Source organism: Aulonocara stuartgranti (genome assembly GCF_965226115.1).
Source record: "Aulonocara stuartgranti genome assembly, chromosome: 3".
NCBI lineage: Eukaryota > Metazoa > Chordata > Actinopteri > Cichliformes > Cichlidae > Aulonocara > Aulonocara stuartgranti.
The window spans coordinates 47,641,953-47,659,338 of record NC_138941.1 but is presented as its reverse complement, the minus strand read 5'-3'; the positions used below and the strand labels follow the sequence as shown (position 1 = coordinate 47,659,338).

Sequence of the window (17,386 nt, the reverse complement as noted above, 5' to 3'; positions counted from 1 at the left end):
CCCTATGGAGAAATGCATCAACTTTCATAAACAGTGACAACAACACAAAACAGGAAGTTTTAGTCCAGATATTTTCTGGTGAAACTGGAAGTACCAAAAGGTTCCTTGAGGCCAATGGGTGTCCAAGATTGCCACACAGTGAACCCTAATACCTTTGATAAACTCCCTCTGCTATCACCACCCTGAGGTGAAATTAAGTCAAACGCTTGAACAGAAACAGGATGTAGTACAATGCACTTTGGTATCATCCTTAATTTCCCCTCAAGTTGAATAGTAACACTTACGGACACTCTTACTGTTGACTATGCAGCTCTACCAGCTCAATATTTGAGTAAGTCTGTTATGTCAACTACTGCTTTCATCCTGATAACCTTTAAGAAAAACTGGGTGAAACTACAAATCTTGACTTCTTGGAGAAGCAAAAACAGCCCCTCTGTGTTGGCTACAAGGGTCTTCAGTATAAAATTCTTGGCGTCCCCTCCTGTTCACAATATTTTGGAAGACCCAGTTCTACATTGGTCTTGTTTTCATAATATTCAGGCAAGATCTCCCCTACAAGAAGCCAAGACATCCATGTAGCTATTTTTGGAAACAAGTCTTTTTTTGTCCAAACAACTGCAGCATGTTAATGTTTCTTTCCGCCTCTGGAAAGTCTGGGAAATTTGATTAAGGCACTGAAAATAAGGTCAATGAAACCTTAAATGAAAGCACTGAATCGCAATCTTTTTACATACATGCCAGAGGAATGTTTTAGTTCTTGTATTCTGATGACCCGGCTTCACATCTTGATCTAGATCTGATTTGTTCATCCAAAGTCCCATTACATTGAGAGCTAAAAGGTCAGTGTTAAAGGTGCTCTAATTTAGCAATCAAACCAAGATCTGTTTTCCAAAATTTCCTTCCTTCCAGCTTTTAACAGACAAAAATATCTACCCGCACTGACAACATTAGTTACAAGTCAAGGCCCGAAGGGAAAGCGGCTGCCTGACAGGTTCATGATTTCACTTCTTTTCCCAGAGCTTTATATATTGAGGGTTTTTCGTCCAGCAGCTGCAGACAAAGCCAAATCAGCGCTCAGAGGTTGATTCATTGATTCATGGATGGCCTGTCCAAGAATTTTAGAGGTTTCTAATGAAGTAGTGTTATTTTGTGAAACACGAAGCTGGAAAAAAATATTTTTTGGTTTATAGCTCAGTGAGGCGCTAAGGAAGTGGGACAGCGGCGATAATATTTTTGTGGTTTGTTGATCTGAAAAAGCAATGATGATAGGTTACGATGGGCTCTGATCACAAGCCAAAACCACAGTATTCCTTACAGTCAGTGACAGACTGGGGGAAAACAAAAGGATAGACAACACTGTGGTTTAGGGAGGTAACTGTTTTTAGAAGTGGGACCTGAGCAGCTGGAGAAATTTGGAAATGATTAGAAGACAAAGCGCAGAAAGGAGTTCAGTGGTTGTTTAATTGGTAAAGGAATGAGAGCTGACAGAAGATCAGGCTGGCCTTATTACTCAGCTCAGAAACAAAATGTTGATATGAGAGGGAGAATAAGTGTGTGTATGTGTGTGTTTGACAGAGAGAGGAAGGAAAAGACTGGATTTAGAAAACCTTTATGCAATGACTAAAAAGGGTCTCCTCTTTATGCCAGGAGAGATATATCTGTCGATTCCCAAGGACAGATAATGTAAAAGCAGCTAAGAACTTCCCATCTAATGAACCAAGGGCTAATCAGCTAACACACAGTCTGGGAACCCATCGACTATCATTACATGGCCTAGCCTCTGGGGATGATGTCCAATATTTCAAAGGTAATAGTTAGGCTAGCGGTTATCCAGTCCAAGACTTCCTGCTCCATGATGAAAATGAAAAAAAGTGTATAAAAAAAGACTGCTTTCCTCCATAAAGCCTGCTCAAACTTACAGTAAATGAAAACCAGAAAGCTCCCGGTACTTAAAATCTAACCCTTTTGAACACAACATGCAAAGGAACAACACATGTCAATATGAAACCTGATTTCACTTCAAGTGACTTCAGTTGTTGCTTTGTCTTTTTCAATTTATCATCACTCAAGGGAGAGACGAGCAGAAAGGCCTTTTTAGGTGAGCGCCTCATTCTTGGAAAAGTTTGTTGTTTTTGCTTGATTTTTTTTTTTTTAATTTGCTGATCAGTCACTTAATGATTTTTCCCCACAGAACTGAAACCATGGAGTTTCTGATATGACACATTTTATAGCACAACTTGTACAATAAAAATTTGCAGGGTTTTCAAAAACAAAGGTGTATTGTTCTGTCGTAGTCTTTTTATTCTCCATGTATTGTTCCTATTACTTTTTCTTATTTAAAAATAAGTAGTGATATAAGGTTTCCCTCTGTCTGTATTTCTGTTTTGCCCCTTTGAAGACTGGTTTCTTGTGCTTTTACTTCCATTCTTTGTTCTTTTCCAGCTTTCATTATTGTCCAGTTAAGTCGATCTGCTTCTTTTTTACCGTTCCGTTTGAGTTTATCTTTATTTTTTTTTGTATATACAATACACTCACATTTGACAGTGACTTCGTTTTTACATTGCCATTACTTTCATCCTTCAGAAACCCTTTTACCATTACCAAAATTACTCATCCTATACAACCACTCCAATACCATACCATACCATATTCTTAGTTAGCGTATTGTCTGTCTTGTCTTAATGTTGGTTTAAAATGGAGCACTGTAACAAAAAATAATTTCCCCCAGGGATCAATAAAGTATTCTGATTCTGATTCTGATTCTGATATGCTGTGGTTTGGTCTCTTTTGATGACACATGTATAGAAAATAATGAAAAGGCTTTAGTTACCATGTGATGGAAGCCATGTGGATCTTTACAGTGAAGACTAGAAATGAGAGGAGAGCCACTTTTTGTAGAAGGCAAATGCAATTTGTTTACATCACAATAAAATTCACATGTTTCTTGGCAACTCCAAGACTCGTAAAAAAAACTCTGCAGAGGTATCTGTGTATCACCTGGCTAATTTTGCACAGGCACTGTTTTGGTGGTTATTATAGCTTATTAGCTTGAGGGGGGTCTCTGTTAATGAACAACATTTGTATAATTTAATAAGCTTCTACTAAAAGAAAATGGTCTTTAATCTAAAGCCAAAAACATGGTTTCTCTTAGAAGACTTCTAATAGAACAATTGTAGGGGTTTGTTGTTGCTGTTGTTGTTTTGGGGGTTTGATATACGTACTGCCTGTTATCAGGCATCAATAATTAATACAAAAACTCATGTGAACATATTAATTTAGTAAACCGAAAGCTAACGCTGCAGTTAAGCTGAGATTCTTAAAAACTGAAACAGGTTTATAAACATGAGCAGCAAGGATGACAGTTATGAGATAGCTCTGTTAGGAGCATCAATGCCCTCAAATCTCATGAGCAACATTTATCAGAACTTTATAGCCATGTTGACCGAGCAAACAATGTGATAACACACAGTGCTGCACCAGCTGTTGGCACATGCGCGCACACACACACACACACACACACACACACACACACACACACACACACACACACAGCTGTAGCCACAGCCTAATGAGCATTCCAGTGTGGGAACACAAATACCCTCTTTTTAAGTGTCAAGCTGTCAACCCAAGGTCGTGTGTGTCTGAGTGTGGTGGGTCTCTGCATCTGTACTCAATCAGATAGCATAATGTATAGCAGCAGACTCCTGTCCTGCTCCCTTTGAACTTACTAATAATCTATGCGGCACATCACTCTATTAATCATTTGCCTCTTTTAGCACAACTCCTTCCTCGTTTTAGTTATTTTAATTTAGAGACACCTTTTTTACCACATGTTTTGGTGAAGAAACCAGGCATCCCCCTGTGCTTTAGAAGTTTTACAATTTAAGATCACAGTGATTTTAAGGAGCATGGCCACATGTAGTGAAACCAGACTCATCAGTGAGAAGCGGGAAAGACTGGAAGTATAAATGAAAACCACAAACTTGTTAAACGAACCCAAAAACACAATTTTGTGCTGCCTCATGGCAATAATTAGCAGGTTGACACATTAAAGCATTTGTCATAAAGAAAGAAGAAAAAGAGCAGTGTTTTCCCCCCTGATTGCTTGATTTGTCTTTAATGATATTGAAAATTGTGCTGGTTCTACTTAAAAATTTCACAGTTGAACGATAAAATATTTCGAAATTATGCCAGTGAAGGTTCTCAGTCATCTCTCCACCATTTGACCCTTTAGAACTGAAGAAACTTCTTCCGAATCCAAATCCAGTTTGGATTCGGGAGACAGACACTATCTCTACTTTTAAGATTAGGCTTCAAACTTTCCTTTTTGCTAAAGCATATAGTTAGGGCTGGACCAGGTGACCCTGAATCCTCCCATAGTTATGCTGCAATAGGTGTAGGCTGCCGGGGGATTCCCATGATGCATTGAGTATTTCTTTTTCACGTTTCTCACTATGTATTAACAGACCTCTCTTCATCGAATCATATCTGTTATTAACCTCTGTCTCTCTTCCACAGCATGTCTTTATCCTGCCTTCCTTCTCTCACCCCAACCGGTCTCGCAGATGGCCGCCCCTCCATGAGCCTGGTTCTGCTGGAAGTTTCTTCCTGTTAAAAGGGAGTTTTTCGCCAAAGTGCTTGCTCATAGGGATCATACGATTGTTGGGTTTTTCTCTGTATGTATTATTGCTGGATAGTTTCTAGTGTGAAATTTGGCACAAAATGGTAGACCTTAAATATGACTGTTTTGGTCACTAGCAGGTTGCCAGTAGTTTGCATGGCATTGCAGACTTTTCTGTAAACACTCACCAACTACTCCACGCAAAACTGTGCCACGCAGAGTAAGTAAGAGTTGTGCCTCGCTGTTGAAACCAACACATTTCATAAGGTGCAGCTTTGACTTTGGAGGTGAACGTTCTACGGTTCTGTATCAGGTTTTAATACTGTGTTTGTAGGCATGTCGGCATCTTCCATCTCAACCTGTGTGACTATGGCAGTCTGTTGGAACACAGATTTTTCCCCACTGGCTGGAGGTTCCCAGGGGGCTCACCAGCTGGCCTCTAGGCCCATGACTGATGCTTAACTCACTCACAAAGTTGAAAAAAAAAACATGCTTTTTGGCACAATAACAGGAATTTAAAAATCTAACTTGCTATTTGAAGAATTTCAAATTCCAAAAAAAGGGAAAAAAGAATTATGTACATTATGCTATGCTAAACTTTGGCCCCCGTGTTTATCTTCAAAGCTTAAACCCAGAGTTTGACAGTATCACATTCATACTTTCTGTCTCCTTGGACAAACACTCTACCTTTAATATTAAAAATGAGATGCCTTAAATGGCAATATTCTCACTGGGCAACAGCAAAAATAACCCTGGAGTTTTTTTGGTAAAATTCATAGCTTAACTTGTGTTTACAATGTGGATGTCAAGGAAGTGTGCCTATTGTTCTTGTTTCTGTGTATATACTGCTTCACGGCAGGTTAACGGTTTTAAATATTCAAGTCAAATCCTCCTCTGTCAACTCTCAGGTCCAATTTCTCTTCTTGCCTCCCTCTATCTTCCTGCAATCCTTGCTTTCTTTTTCATCCTGCTCCAACTGACCTGGCCATGAAAACATTGAGTGCACATCCAGGCACTGACGCCACACTGTGTTCCATGGACATGTCTCCACAAGTCTCCCAATGTGTGTGTGTGTGTGTGTATGTGTGTGTGTGTGTGTGTGTGATATAGAAAGCAGAGGCATCACCTTTTTCTCTTAAAGCTTCTCTCTTATGGGATCAAAAAAGACAAAAATATTTTATGATCATGGTATCTTATTAAGCCCAACCAACTCTTGACAGAAAAAAGCCAGAACTGTTTATTTGCTCCAGCCAACACGTCTGATTCATATTTGTCAAGAGGTTATTTAACAGACGTCACTGGGACCTTGTCATTTTAATTTAAGTCACGTAGACATGAGGTTAAAAGCAACGCCAACTATATTCGTCTTCCACCTTCTTGAAGTAATCATGTGCATGCAAGCCTCTTCTTTCCTCATTCTCTCTCTCTCGTTTTATGTTTTACACCACTGTAAACACCTTACGTAACTTTGGAGTTGTGCCCAGGCCCTGTTTAGATGCACGCACACGCACACACACACACACACCAGCTGCCAAAGAATCACTTAACTTGCAATTCTCATAAAAGGCAAAAAGAAAACCTCTGCTTGTGTCACTCTTGAAAAATCCATCCCACCCTTGAGTCCTGAAACTGACTGTAACTCGATTCCCCGATGTGGACCTGAAGCATAGCACACGGAGGGGGCAGGAGGTTAAAGAGAGAGAGGGAGATTTGTGTATTCTGGCAGTGGAGCCTGGTGTAGGGTGGTTAGTTACTAGTAGCTTTGAATTAAATCTAAATATTTGCAGTGACAGATTTGATTTTTCTCAAAACTGTTTGCCAATCATGAACATGCGAGTGTGTGCAAAAGAGAAGTTAAAGCTTGAATGTCAGTCTCTCACACACACACACACACACACACACACACTATTGCCCACACATTGACACCTAACCCCCTGTTATGCACACGTGCTGCACCCCCTCTGCACATGCATGTATTTCCATTCTCGTTAGGGCAACCACTGGTTCTTTAATGGTAACTTTAACCTTGGCCTTCACCAATAAAACCTAATCCAGTGTGAAAGGCTGGGGTAAATATACGGCTGATTTATGTACCAGTGAAACAACTGGCTCATCTTATTCAATCCTGTGATCCGAGTTTGCGTCAGAAAGTCCTTGGCAAGAACGTCCGAGGCCACACAGGGAGGTAACGAGACTTTTGCTTGTCTAGTGAAGTGCTTTTTGAAACAAGTTGCCAAACAAACCCCGTGGATCGGTTGCACTTGAAGAGCCACAGGCATCTTTGATGGGATGTTATTTGTGAATTAAATGGCCTTCCCCTGTGCAGAGATCTGCAAGAAGTCAGATATCCAGCAGTCCAACAGTGTGAGCTGTAGACAGCAATCAAACACAGCGGAGCCCATATTAAATCAACTCTAAAATTGAAGGGACATTAAGTTCTTGCTACCAGATTCCCGGTTTAATTTTGGTGCGAGTGAATGTTAAACTGGTTGATTTGTCCAGTCTGCTCCTTCTACTTTCACCGTGTTATAAAGAAAATTTTACGGCTGTTAAATTGAGAATTTTTTCTCTGAGACAGGCTGGGAGAAATGTATATTTTTTAATCAATTTAAAAGATGGGAACAGCTACTTTGATATTACTGATTGGTTTGTTCTCTTTTGAAGTCTTAATTGTGGGATCAATTTTTTTTTCCAAACGCAGCAGTGGCTTACAAAATGAACATTAATAAACCTAATGGACCTAATGGCTGAGATCATAAATTTGCTAGAAAAATGTTTACTCAGGTGATAAATCAAGTGAAAAGTAGGGTCATTTTCCCATGGATTTCTACAGAATTTGATTTCTATGGAGTTGCCCCCTACTGGCTATCTAAAAGAAAGCAGGTTTAAGGCATTTTAAAAATAGCATCAAAAACTAAGATAGGTTTGTATCACTGTCACTACTTTGTAAAATACCAACAAACACATCACCAACATTCAATTTTCATGTTATAAAAATAAACAGAAATAAAAACCAGAAATCCCAAATCACTGTTTGAAACTAAAAATGATTTATTAGACAAATAAGAAACTTAATTCACATTTTTATTTTTTATACCTAATTTTGAGCCGACACACAGAAATCAATTAAGTGTAAGATTCAACCGCTAAAATTATTTATTCATATATATATATATATATATATATATATATATATATATATATATATATATATATATAATTTTAGTAGTAATATAGAAACTTACTACTATTTTTTCTCTTGCGTTTTTTTAAAACAGTAAATTTGAACATTTGCGGAAAACAAAAATACTTATATTTTTGCATTAAAAATGTGAATTTTGATTCCAAAGTTTGTGAATACTGGTGAATTTAAAAAAAAAGACTTTTAGTAATTAGCAACAGTGTTCATTTAGGGCACCACTCTTACACTGGGTGGTGGTCTAATAAATGTGTGGAGCACTACGGTTTCTGATTAACTTCCTGTAAATATGTCCATCACCTGCAGTTTTATTACGTTTTCCCATGCTGAATATCTCAAACAAGTCGATCTAAGAACAAAAATGAAGAGATTGCTTTTAAATTTAGCCGTTCCCTCAAAAACATCTGAGCGGGTGTTTGTTTGCATTGTGACTTCAAGATGTCAAACAGCTCAGCTCAGAAGCCAGCTTCTTGGCTTGGCTTCTGCTTTGACCTTTAACCTATAAAGTAACCTAACACTAATCTCTAATCAAAAATGTAAAGTAATTCTACACCTGAAACCAAAACTGTGAAGGGTACGCTGTAGGCCGTGGATTTTTCAGTATTTTGAAGATTCTTTCTTCCTGAGCTTGGAACCCATCTGTTCATAACACAGATAAAATCATGAGAACACATACATAAAAAGACACGCTTAAATCGCACAAATACAGATTACAAAAAGTGCTGATCTTTGGGGGTGAACAGGCCACACACACACACACCCTAACAACCGTCCACAATAAGTAAAAACGACATCTGTGTAAATCTGGCCACACACACACACTCACAGACACACACACACACCGGCTCTATTGTTGCATGTAAGGGTGAGTCAGACCCTATCAGTGAACCCAAACAATAATAAAGTGGACCAGTGAAGTTTAAGGAATGGAATGCCAGTCAGTCAAACACAAAAGCACAGATAACGCCAAAAAGCCCCAAATTTCACACAAATTTACAGAAATGGCATGAGAACCCACAGTCTTACAGGATACGGATCTGGAGGCTTGTGTGTGATAAAAGAAGTTTCCTTACAAAAATATGAGACTTGTAATTCACTGCATCGTAGCAAGCACAGCTTAATCTAATCTCTACCTCTTTCTCGGAAGTGAAGATTTTAACTTCAGAAAGTCATTAAAAGATATCCAATATATATGACAAATTACTTGTTGTACAAAAAAGTAATTTCCTCATTTTAAGAAGAACCCACTAGTAGTTTTTGTGAAATTCTTTAGAACCAAGTCTTCAATACGTCATCATGATCGCTAACTTTTATCTCTTGACTGGATGAAACACAGATGATTTTGCTGTTAAAAAATGTATGTAACCTCCTAGGACCTGGCGTCCACATATGTGGACATCACATTTTGGGTTATTTAGACCAAAATACTAAATTTTGCTCATATGTGGGCCTGATATCCACTTATGAGGACATTATACTGCTACTGTTCTTTCAAAATTTTAAATGAATATCCTAATACGTGGCTCTTATTTTTCCTAAAAACAAAAATAGGGTAAAAAAAAATCTGGTAATTCTTTGTTTTTACATTCATCGGGCCCCAATATGCCCAAATATCAAAGAGAAATTAAAAATGCATGCTGTGGAAGAGTTCGGGTCTTAGGAGGTTAATGTAATTTGTAGAGCAGGTGAAGCTCAGTTAGCCACCCATCAATCCATCTATTTTCTCCTATTTATCCCACTCACAGTCATAAGGAGCTGGCGTTTATCCCAGCTGTCATAGGGTGAGAGGTGTGGTACACCGTGGACAGGCTGCCAGTCTATCATAAGGCTATCATGGAGAAACTGGTAAACATTCACACCTATGGGCAATTCCACATTATCAGGCTCTCTAACAAGCATGTCCTTTGGACTCCAGACACAGGTCCAATTCCACACAGGAAGGGCCCAGCGGGCTGGTGGAGTCAACCCTCGGACTAGAGCCTGACCGATATAGGAATTCTAAAAGTGATACTGATATTTGGTGAGTTAAAAATCAGATATATTAGCAATTTTTTTTTTCTTTCCGATACATGAAACAAACAGATTTACATAAATTTCATACATACATTTCAAACATATTGTAAACAATGAAGTTACAAAGGGCCCTCTGGTGGACATACTATGGTTGAAGGGATGCCTCTTCTATTTCTTTATTACCGTTTTAAATATTCATTTATTAACAGTTATAAATGCAGATACAGCTATGTCTGCTGGACTCTTACCAGGACCTAACCAACCACAACACCGACAAATACAAACAATGGCTTAAAAGCCAGTTTCTCAAATAATATGCAAATTTTTTCTTGATTAACACACTAATAGGTTGTTAAAAACCAAAGTCGCATAAACTGAGAAAATTCTGATAAAAGACATTTGGTCTTATTTATTTAATCCCAGCATTTGGTAATCAAAGAAATGTTCATTAGAACTAAATATCTAAAATGTTTTAAGTTCTTTAAGCTCTTTATCACACCACCTCTGGACATTTAGCAAGCCACTGTCATTGTCCACTGTCACTGGTAAATGGTGATTGACTGATATTACTCATCGAGACCGATACTGGCCAATATTGAGGTTTGAATGATGTATCGGCCCAGACGAGTACTGTGGCATTCTAACCAATCACTGAACAGGCTTTAATTTAGTGTTTATGTCTTTACATGTTAACTCTTTAGGATGTGACTCTGCTAAAAGAGTTTCTCCTTCTAAGAAATGCTGCTTATTTCAAAGTAACACTTCCAACATTCAGAGAACATGTATATTTATGCCTGATGCGATTCACTGTTTTGCTAAGCGTGCTTGATCCAGCAGCAAAGGACACAAAACGAAGCGCGGGCGCGCGACACACCCATGAGTTCAGAAGCTTCGGTGTTTACATGTGTCTGTTTGCTTGTATGTGAATGCCACAGATGTGAGGCAGTGCTGGAGAATTCCTCTTTGTACGATGGTTATTGTTGCAAACATCTTTTGTCTTAAAACAACCAGCACAGGCATGGGGTGTAACTCTGTTGCAATTCAAAGAAGGGCCTGTTTCCAGAATAGCTGGCCTTCGCATGAGAACCGGGGGATTCCCCACATGCAATTCATTTAGTCTCTGTCCAGTATCATCTCTAAACTATTCCTTGTGCGATTTCCTGCTACCTCTGACATGTCAAACAAAAAAAGTTTAAAAGAAAAAACTCCAGAAAGACTAAAATCAAGTGAACTGCTTATAAAATAACCTTTTAAACCCATAACAAGAATCTCTATATTGACATTAAAAGTCAATAAATCCTGATTATGGTAAATTGCTCAATTTCTGATACAGGATTGTTACTTTTATGCCAAATGAGTCTAAGTTGGATAAGCACAGATCAGGTCACAGCATTAAAACCACCTATCTAATAGTGTATAGGTCCCGTTGCTAATCTTAAGACAATGTCATGTGTTTCAAGTGAGTACCTTGCCCCATCACTACGGGGTATCCTTGTCTTTTTAACGTCTCTACATCCACTTTTATTCACGACTGGTATTAAACTTTTCACTAAAATGAAATAAAAGCTGGACTCTCTGACTTGATGGGGACAAACAATAAAATACATGGTTTTATAATGGTTTTATGTTTTCACATGATGTCATCTTTGAACCACAGATAGGACCATTTCAGTCCTGCCAAACTTCTCTGACTCTCTTTGTCACTTTGAATGCAAACCTGCAATATCATGATTGAAAAAAGTGGCCATGAAGCGTATCCAATGCAAAATGTCATTTTTCGTCTTCTATGCGTCACACGCTTACAGCTGTTGATCTCATATAGAGATAGACACAGCGCACCACTGTAGCAGATTTCATGCACCATCAGGATCATACATCAGTTTCCTTCATCCCTGCAGACCAATATATGTGCACCTCCCACTGCAGTGTATCAGAAATCACAGGCAACGCTTCTCAACACATTTCCTTAATGCCAAAAATAAACTTCTGCTGTGTAACTAGCAGTTCTGACTGATAAGCCTATCTCTCCCGTATTTTATGCCCCCTCCTACACTCAAGCACCATCAGCAATGACTCTGATTGTCATCGTGTACTTTCCCCTGCTGGGACTAAATGAGCAGCTCACTGACGCCACTTGTGTTCCTCTAAGGAGCACATGTGCAACAGAACAAGTCGCTGCAGTAGCGTTTTATTGATTACTAGACGCGTAAATAAAACCGAACCCAGTGGAAGAGGAGCCCACATCCACACATGCACCAGCGACGTCCATATTTCTGCACACATTCTTGCCCTACAGCTTCTCTCCACTTGCCGCCCTAACCAAATGCCTCCAATGTGTGTGTGTGTTTTGTTTTTGTTGGGTTTTTTTTACACACGCGGGTAAGCTCGTGTATTTCCGTCTACCTTGACTGCTTGTAAATTCCGCGTTCCGTTGTTTAACAAGTCCGATCAGGCAAATCTGCCTTCCGAGCGCCCGGCAAGTCAAACTCCCGGGGCGAACTTTACTCATAAACCTCATTCCAGAAATAAATGAAGAAAAAAATGTGTAAACCTGCTTAACTCTATAATAAACAAATACATAAATAAATAAATAAACCAGCAGCAATGCTCCTATAACATTTCTTAATCACCTGCAGCAGCTCTGCTGTCAAATGCCTTGTTTCCCTCGACTTTTTGTGACTGTTATTATTATTTACTTATTTATTTTGCAATACTCCAAATACTGTGCACAGATTTTGGTGTGTGTGTGTTTGTGTATGTTTTCTTTCAGCCTTGCAACAATATTCAGAGTGTGCATGTGACGCTGAGCTGTGAATTTGAACGCACATTGGATCTGTTTCTTGGAAGTTCCGAGCCCAGCGAGGACCTCTCACGAGAGGCTTTCTGGTAAATCGGGCCAACACAGGAACCACATGTGGCTCCAAATACAAACAAACAAAAGAGGGGGAAAAGGTTAAAGTGAGTGGAAACCAGCTCTCACCTGTGATATCGACATATTCAGGTAGACAAAGAGTCCCGTGGTCGAAGCAATCTGCAACACTACCACCACTATCACCACCATAGCCACCCACATCTTGGACGGCGTTTCCCGGCGCGCTGCCGCGGTCGGCCCGCCTGCCGGGACCATCATGTAGGTGGTTGATTCGCTGCTCACCGATCTGAAATAATCCTGTTGCTGTGCGCTCGGAGTGGCCATGGCATTCCCGACGCATGAGTGAACCATTAAAACCAAGGGAGCAGCGAAACGACAATAGCCTCCACAGACCTGAGCGACTGACCGAAAATTAGAGCAAAATTAGATTTCCATGAGACGGCAGCTGCCAGCGCAGCTTCTCACTCGGAGCTCAGCCCAGCGGGAGACGGAAAGGGAGGACAAGAGAGGAGAGGAGCGCGGGCAAGAGAGGAGAAAGACCTGAAAGTTAAAGTTCGGATGTGTCCATGTCCGCTCAGCGCTCAGCTGCCGTTTAAAGCGGGACTGGAGCCGCAAAAGGAGGCAGAGAGCACAGCGGAGAGGGGCTGGTTTAACCTCTTCATCACCCTGGAGCTGTGGAGGAATTCGCTCTCTCTCTCGCTCTCTCTCCCATGCACTGTTCTTTCAGTTTCAGCGCGGACTCTGCTGCCAAATGTTTCAAAAACACAAACTAAAACAGAGAGACTAACTTCAACTTCAAGGGTTCATTATTTCCTTAAATTTACTGTTTCTTACTGATTTTTAAAAAAAATCTACCTTTTAACATTCACACACGCCCACATCATTTTTAATGATCTGTGGTGTCCCTATGTGTGCAGGTCTAGGCTCCTGGGGGACTCCCATGATGCATTCTTCTTCAGTCACCTTTTTTCACTCACTATGTGTTTATACACCTCTGCATTTAATCATTAGTTATTATTAATCTCTGGCTCTCTTCCACAGCATGTTTTTGTCTTCCTCCCTTAATCCTAACCAGTCGTGGTAGATGGACGCTCCTTCCTGAGTGTGGTACTGCTGGAGGTTTCTTCCTGTTAAAAGTGAGTTTTTCCAATCCACCATTGCCAAAGCTTTGCTCATAGGTGGGCAAATGATCGTAGGGGTTTTCTCTGTTTTCTTTACATTATTGTAGGGCCTTTATGTTGTTGTGATTTTGGGGCTGTATAAATAAAATGTGAATTGAATACTGTGTCTAATGATGTAACAGAAGAATACAAGATGTTTACACTGATGTCCTTCAGTATGCTATACAAGGTGACAGATGATAGATAACCCAACCTGTGGCTGGTACATGTAAGTAGCTTCCTGTTTCACCTAGAGCAGCGGTCCCCAACCCCCGGGCCTCGGACCGGTACCGGTCCGTGAGTCGTTTGGTACCGGGCCGCGAGAGTTGAGGCTCAGGTGTGAAATGTATGGTTTTCAGGGTTTTCAGTGTTATTTTGTTATCGTTTTTATCGTTAACTCGGTTTTCCTGGGTCTTTTCACGTGTGTTATGAATAAATCTTCTTTTTCGGTACCGGTACTAGTTTCATTTTGTTGTATTTATCCGCGACACCTTAAAGGTCGGTCCGTGAAAATATTGTCGGGCATAAACCGGTCCGTGGCGCAAAAAAGGTTGGAGACCGCTGATCTAGAGGACCAGGACACCTGCCAATACAATGCTGAAGGCCATAAATAAATAAATAAAAAGTTTTTGGACATATCAACAAACGGGTCAGCTGGGTTAGTAACCTGCACTCAAACTGTATGGCGTGCACTGCACACAGACACAGACAGCTGTTTAATGGTGTTGGCTACAGCTGAATCCACATCCACACAACTGAAGCAACATGACAACATAATAACACATGAGGTAATAATAACAACAACAATAATTATTATTATTAGCATTGTCATCCTACAATCAATAAATAAATCAGACATTAATAATAATTCTTTATTTTATTATATTCCACTGTATTGTAAATGTTAGTTGACATTATCTTGTTATGTAGTTTAAGTTGCGTTTCTTATTATTTCTCTGCGTTAGCTGCCTGCTGGTTTGGTTGTTCCTGGTTTGATGAGGAGGAGGTGGTAGGCGAAGCTGCTTAAAGTTCAGATGTGAATTTGCAAAGTTGATTTAAACCACCTGTCACAGATTGAAGTGTGTTGCACTGGGTTTGGTTATTGTTCCTCCACTATGCATTTTAAATATCCTGTCTACTGGTGGAAGAGTGAGTTTGAGTAATGCTGTTTTTAATTGACTTTTGGTGTGATGCGATTCATGTCTTTAAATAGCTTAAAATTATATCAAAAATTGTATTTTTAATATAATTTCAAAGTAACATAAAACACACTTTTTGGCCTGTGCATTTTTACCTGTGTGTGCTTTGACTGTGTGTAAAGTACAACTAAAACAACACATTTCAACTCATCAAAAGTGGATCACAAATGGTGTGCTGTGAGGAAAGGTGTGCCCTGGTCTTTTGTTATGAAGATCCTGTGATTAAAAAAACATTTTGACAGCAACGGGGAGATTTTGTGGTTTGCTGCCGTGTGCAGCAAACCACAAAAACCACTGGTGGACTGGTGACTCATCTCCGAAAGATTTTTTAAAAAAGAAGGCTGTCAATAGGAGCTCCTGCAAAAGTCTACCTGCCTTTTGGCTTCAGCTGGATTGTTTTGTGTTAATGCCAACACCGTGTCAAAAGCTTAAGAGGTACTTAGGCAACAAACATCTCTTCTGAAAGTAAGTAGGATTACTTCTATAGAGTGAGTATAGAGTGAGCCAGATTCTATAAAAAGGCAGTGAAAGGAGTCTGAGTGCCATAGTCTATTAAAAAAATCACAACAAAAGACTTGTTAAGATTACTGTGGAAGCTTGTTTCCATAACTGCAAAAATAAAAAATAAAGATTATATCTATATATATTTTATGTTCTTGCTGTTGTGGAAACAAGCATGTGTACTCCACATATTTACCAATCCATTTTGATTTATTAACTCAAACATATGAGAAATAACTTGAAATTTCAAAAACAACTTGAACTATAAGGAACATAAACAAGACTCCATAGCTTAAAAGCAGGGCACAAAACAGAAAAATCAGCATGCAGACTAGATGAGCTGGAAATCAAACTATTAACCTTCCAATAAATAGATAACCTGCTGTACATCCTGAGTCACAACCTAGCAGAGAACTACCAGCTGTAGCCTGCTGTGTCAGCATCCATCTGTCATTAAAAACTGTCACACTTTCATTCGTGCAAGACATTTAATTCAGTTCAAATCAGTTTTATTTATTTAGTACAAAATCACAACAATAGTCACCTTAAGCACCTTATATTGTAGGGTTTTTACCTTACAATATACAAAACAATACAAAGAAAACCCCAACAATCAAAACACTATGTGTCATGGGCCTGAGTGTGGGAACCCAGAGCTCATGTGTTTTTTGGACTTGTTTATATTTTTGATGGCAGGTGTGTGCGTATTGTGCTGATGTCCCCGTGTCCCTGCTGCAGGTGTGCGTGCTGGTGTATCCGGTAGGCCGGTTTACAAGCACCATCAGGCCCGGCGAGTGTACCCTTCCAGGTGGCTGGCCACACCCAAGGATGATGACACACACTTTCAGCTGGTCAGCCTCATCGGGGGGAGCTACTTAGCAGTGTGGCTCAGCTCCCCTGGACGCTGGATCGTTGCGTGAGAGTTCCCGTCAGTTTCCCGGCAAGTCAGTCTGAGTGTAAGCTTGTCGCTGTGAGAGTGTTCGTACGTCTGCTTCTGTGATTTATCTCAGGAGGACTGCGAAAATGAGAGGGTAGCGAGCACGGGGTGAACGGTCACTAGGGAGAAGACACGGCACGAGAGTCGGGGAAGCACGGGGATTTATTGTTGTTGTATATAATTTACTTCACTGTAAATAAACTCACAGCTTTCATCACACAAAGTCTGTTTGGGTCCTACTTCCCCACATCCCCACGGTCTGCCATCGCAGTCCGTGACACTATGAGCAAGGTATTGGCAACAGTGGGAAGGAAAAGCTCCCTTTTAACAGGAAGAAACCTCCAGAAGAACTAGGATTGGGAGGGGCATCCATCCGTCTCAACTGGTTGTGTGTGAGGAAGACTTGACAAAGATGCTGTGGAAGAGAGCCAGACATTAATATATACTAGTATTTAAATGCAGAGTAGCACAAAAATGCAGTGACATTCAACACAGGATCTTGTTGCCTTAAATACGCAGTCTTTCTAATGATCTCATGAAGGTTCTCTGCTTGTTGAGATCTGGAAAGACCAATCAGATTGCTGTTTACAAAAACCTTTCAATAATCACACACACACAACTGAATCTTGTGGTTCCAACTTCTCAAACCTGAATTTTTGCCCATTACTTAGTCTTCACTAATAAATATGCTGAAACAGATTGATGAAATAATGTTTTTCCTTTTCTGTCTTGTAATCTTTGTATTCTCTGAGCGGCTGTCTGAGCCACATTTGTGTGCATGTCTGTAGTCTGTTCTAAATCTTTACCCTGTCTGAGAGCAAATATTTACCCAACGCCCCCCAGTTTATCTGTGCAGCCACAATTATATATTTTAACATCAGTTT

General features: G+C 39.9%; 1 protein-coding gene across 1 annotated transcript in view; it reads right to left on the bottom strand.

Moving 5' to 3' along the window:
- The window catches only part of tnfsf10l (TNF superfamily member 10, like), a 73,722-nt gene extending 60,395 nt beyond the window's left edge, over positions 1-13,327 (bottom strand). Inside the window, exon 1 of the mRNA XM_082528727.1 lies at positions 12,814-13,327. Coding sequence (XP_082384853.1) covers positions 12,814-13,056 — 243 coding nt within the window. The 5' untranslated portion in view covers positions 13,057-13,327. The remainder of the gene's footprint in view (positions 1-12,813) is intronic.
- Between the last annotated feature and the right edge of the window lie 4,059 nt (positions 13,328-17,386).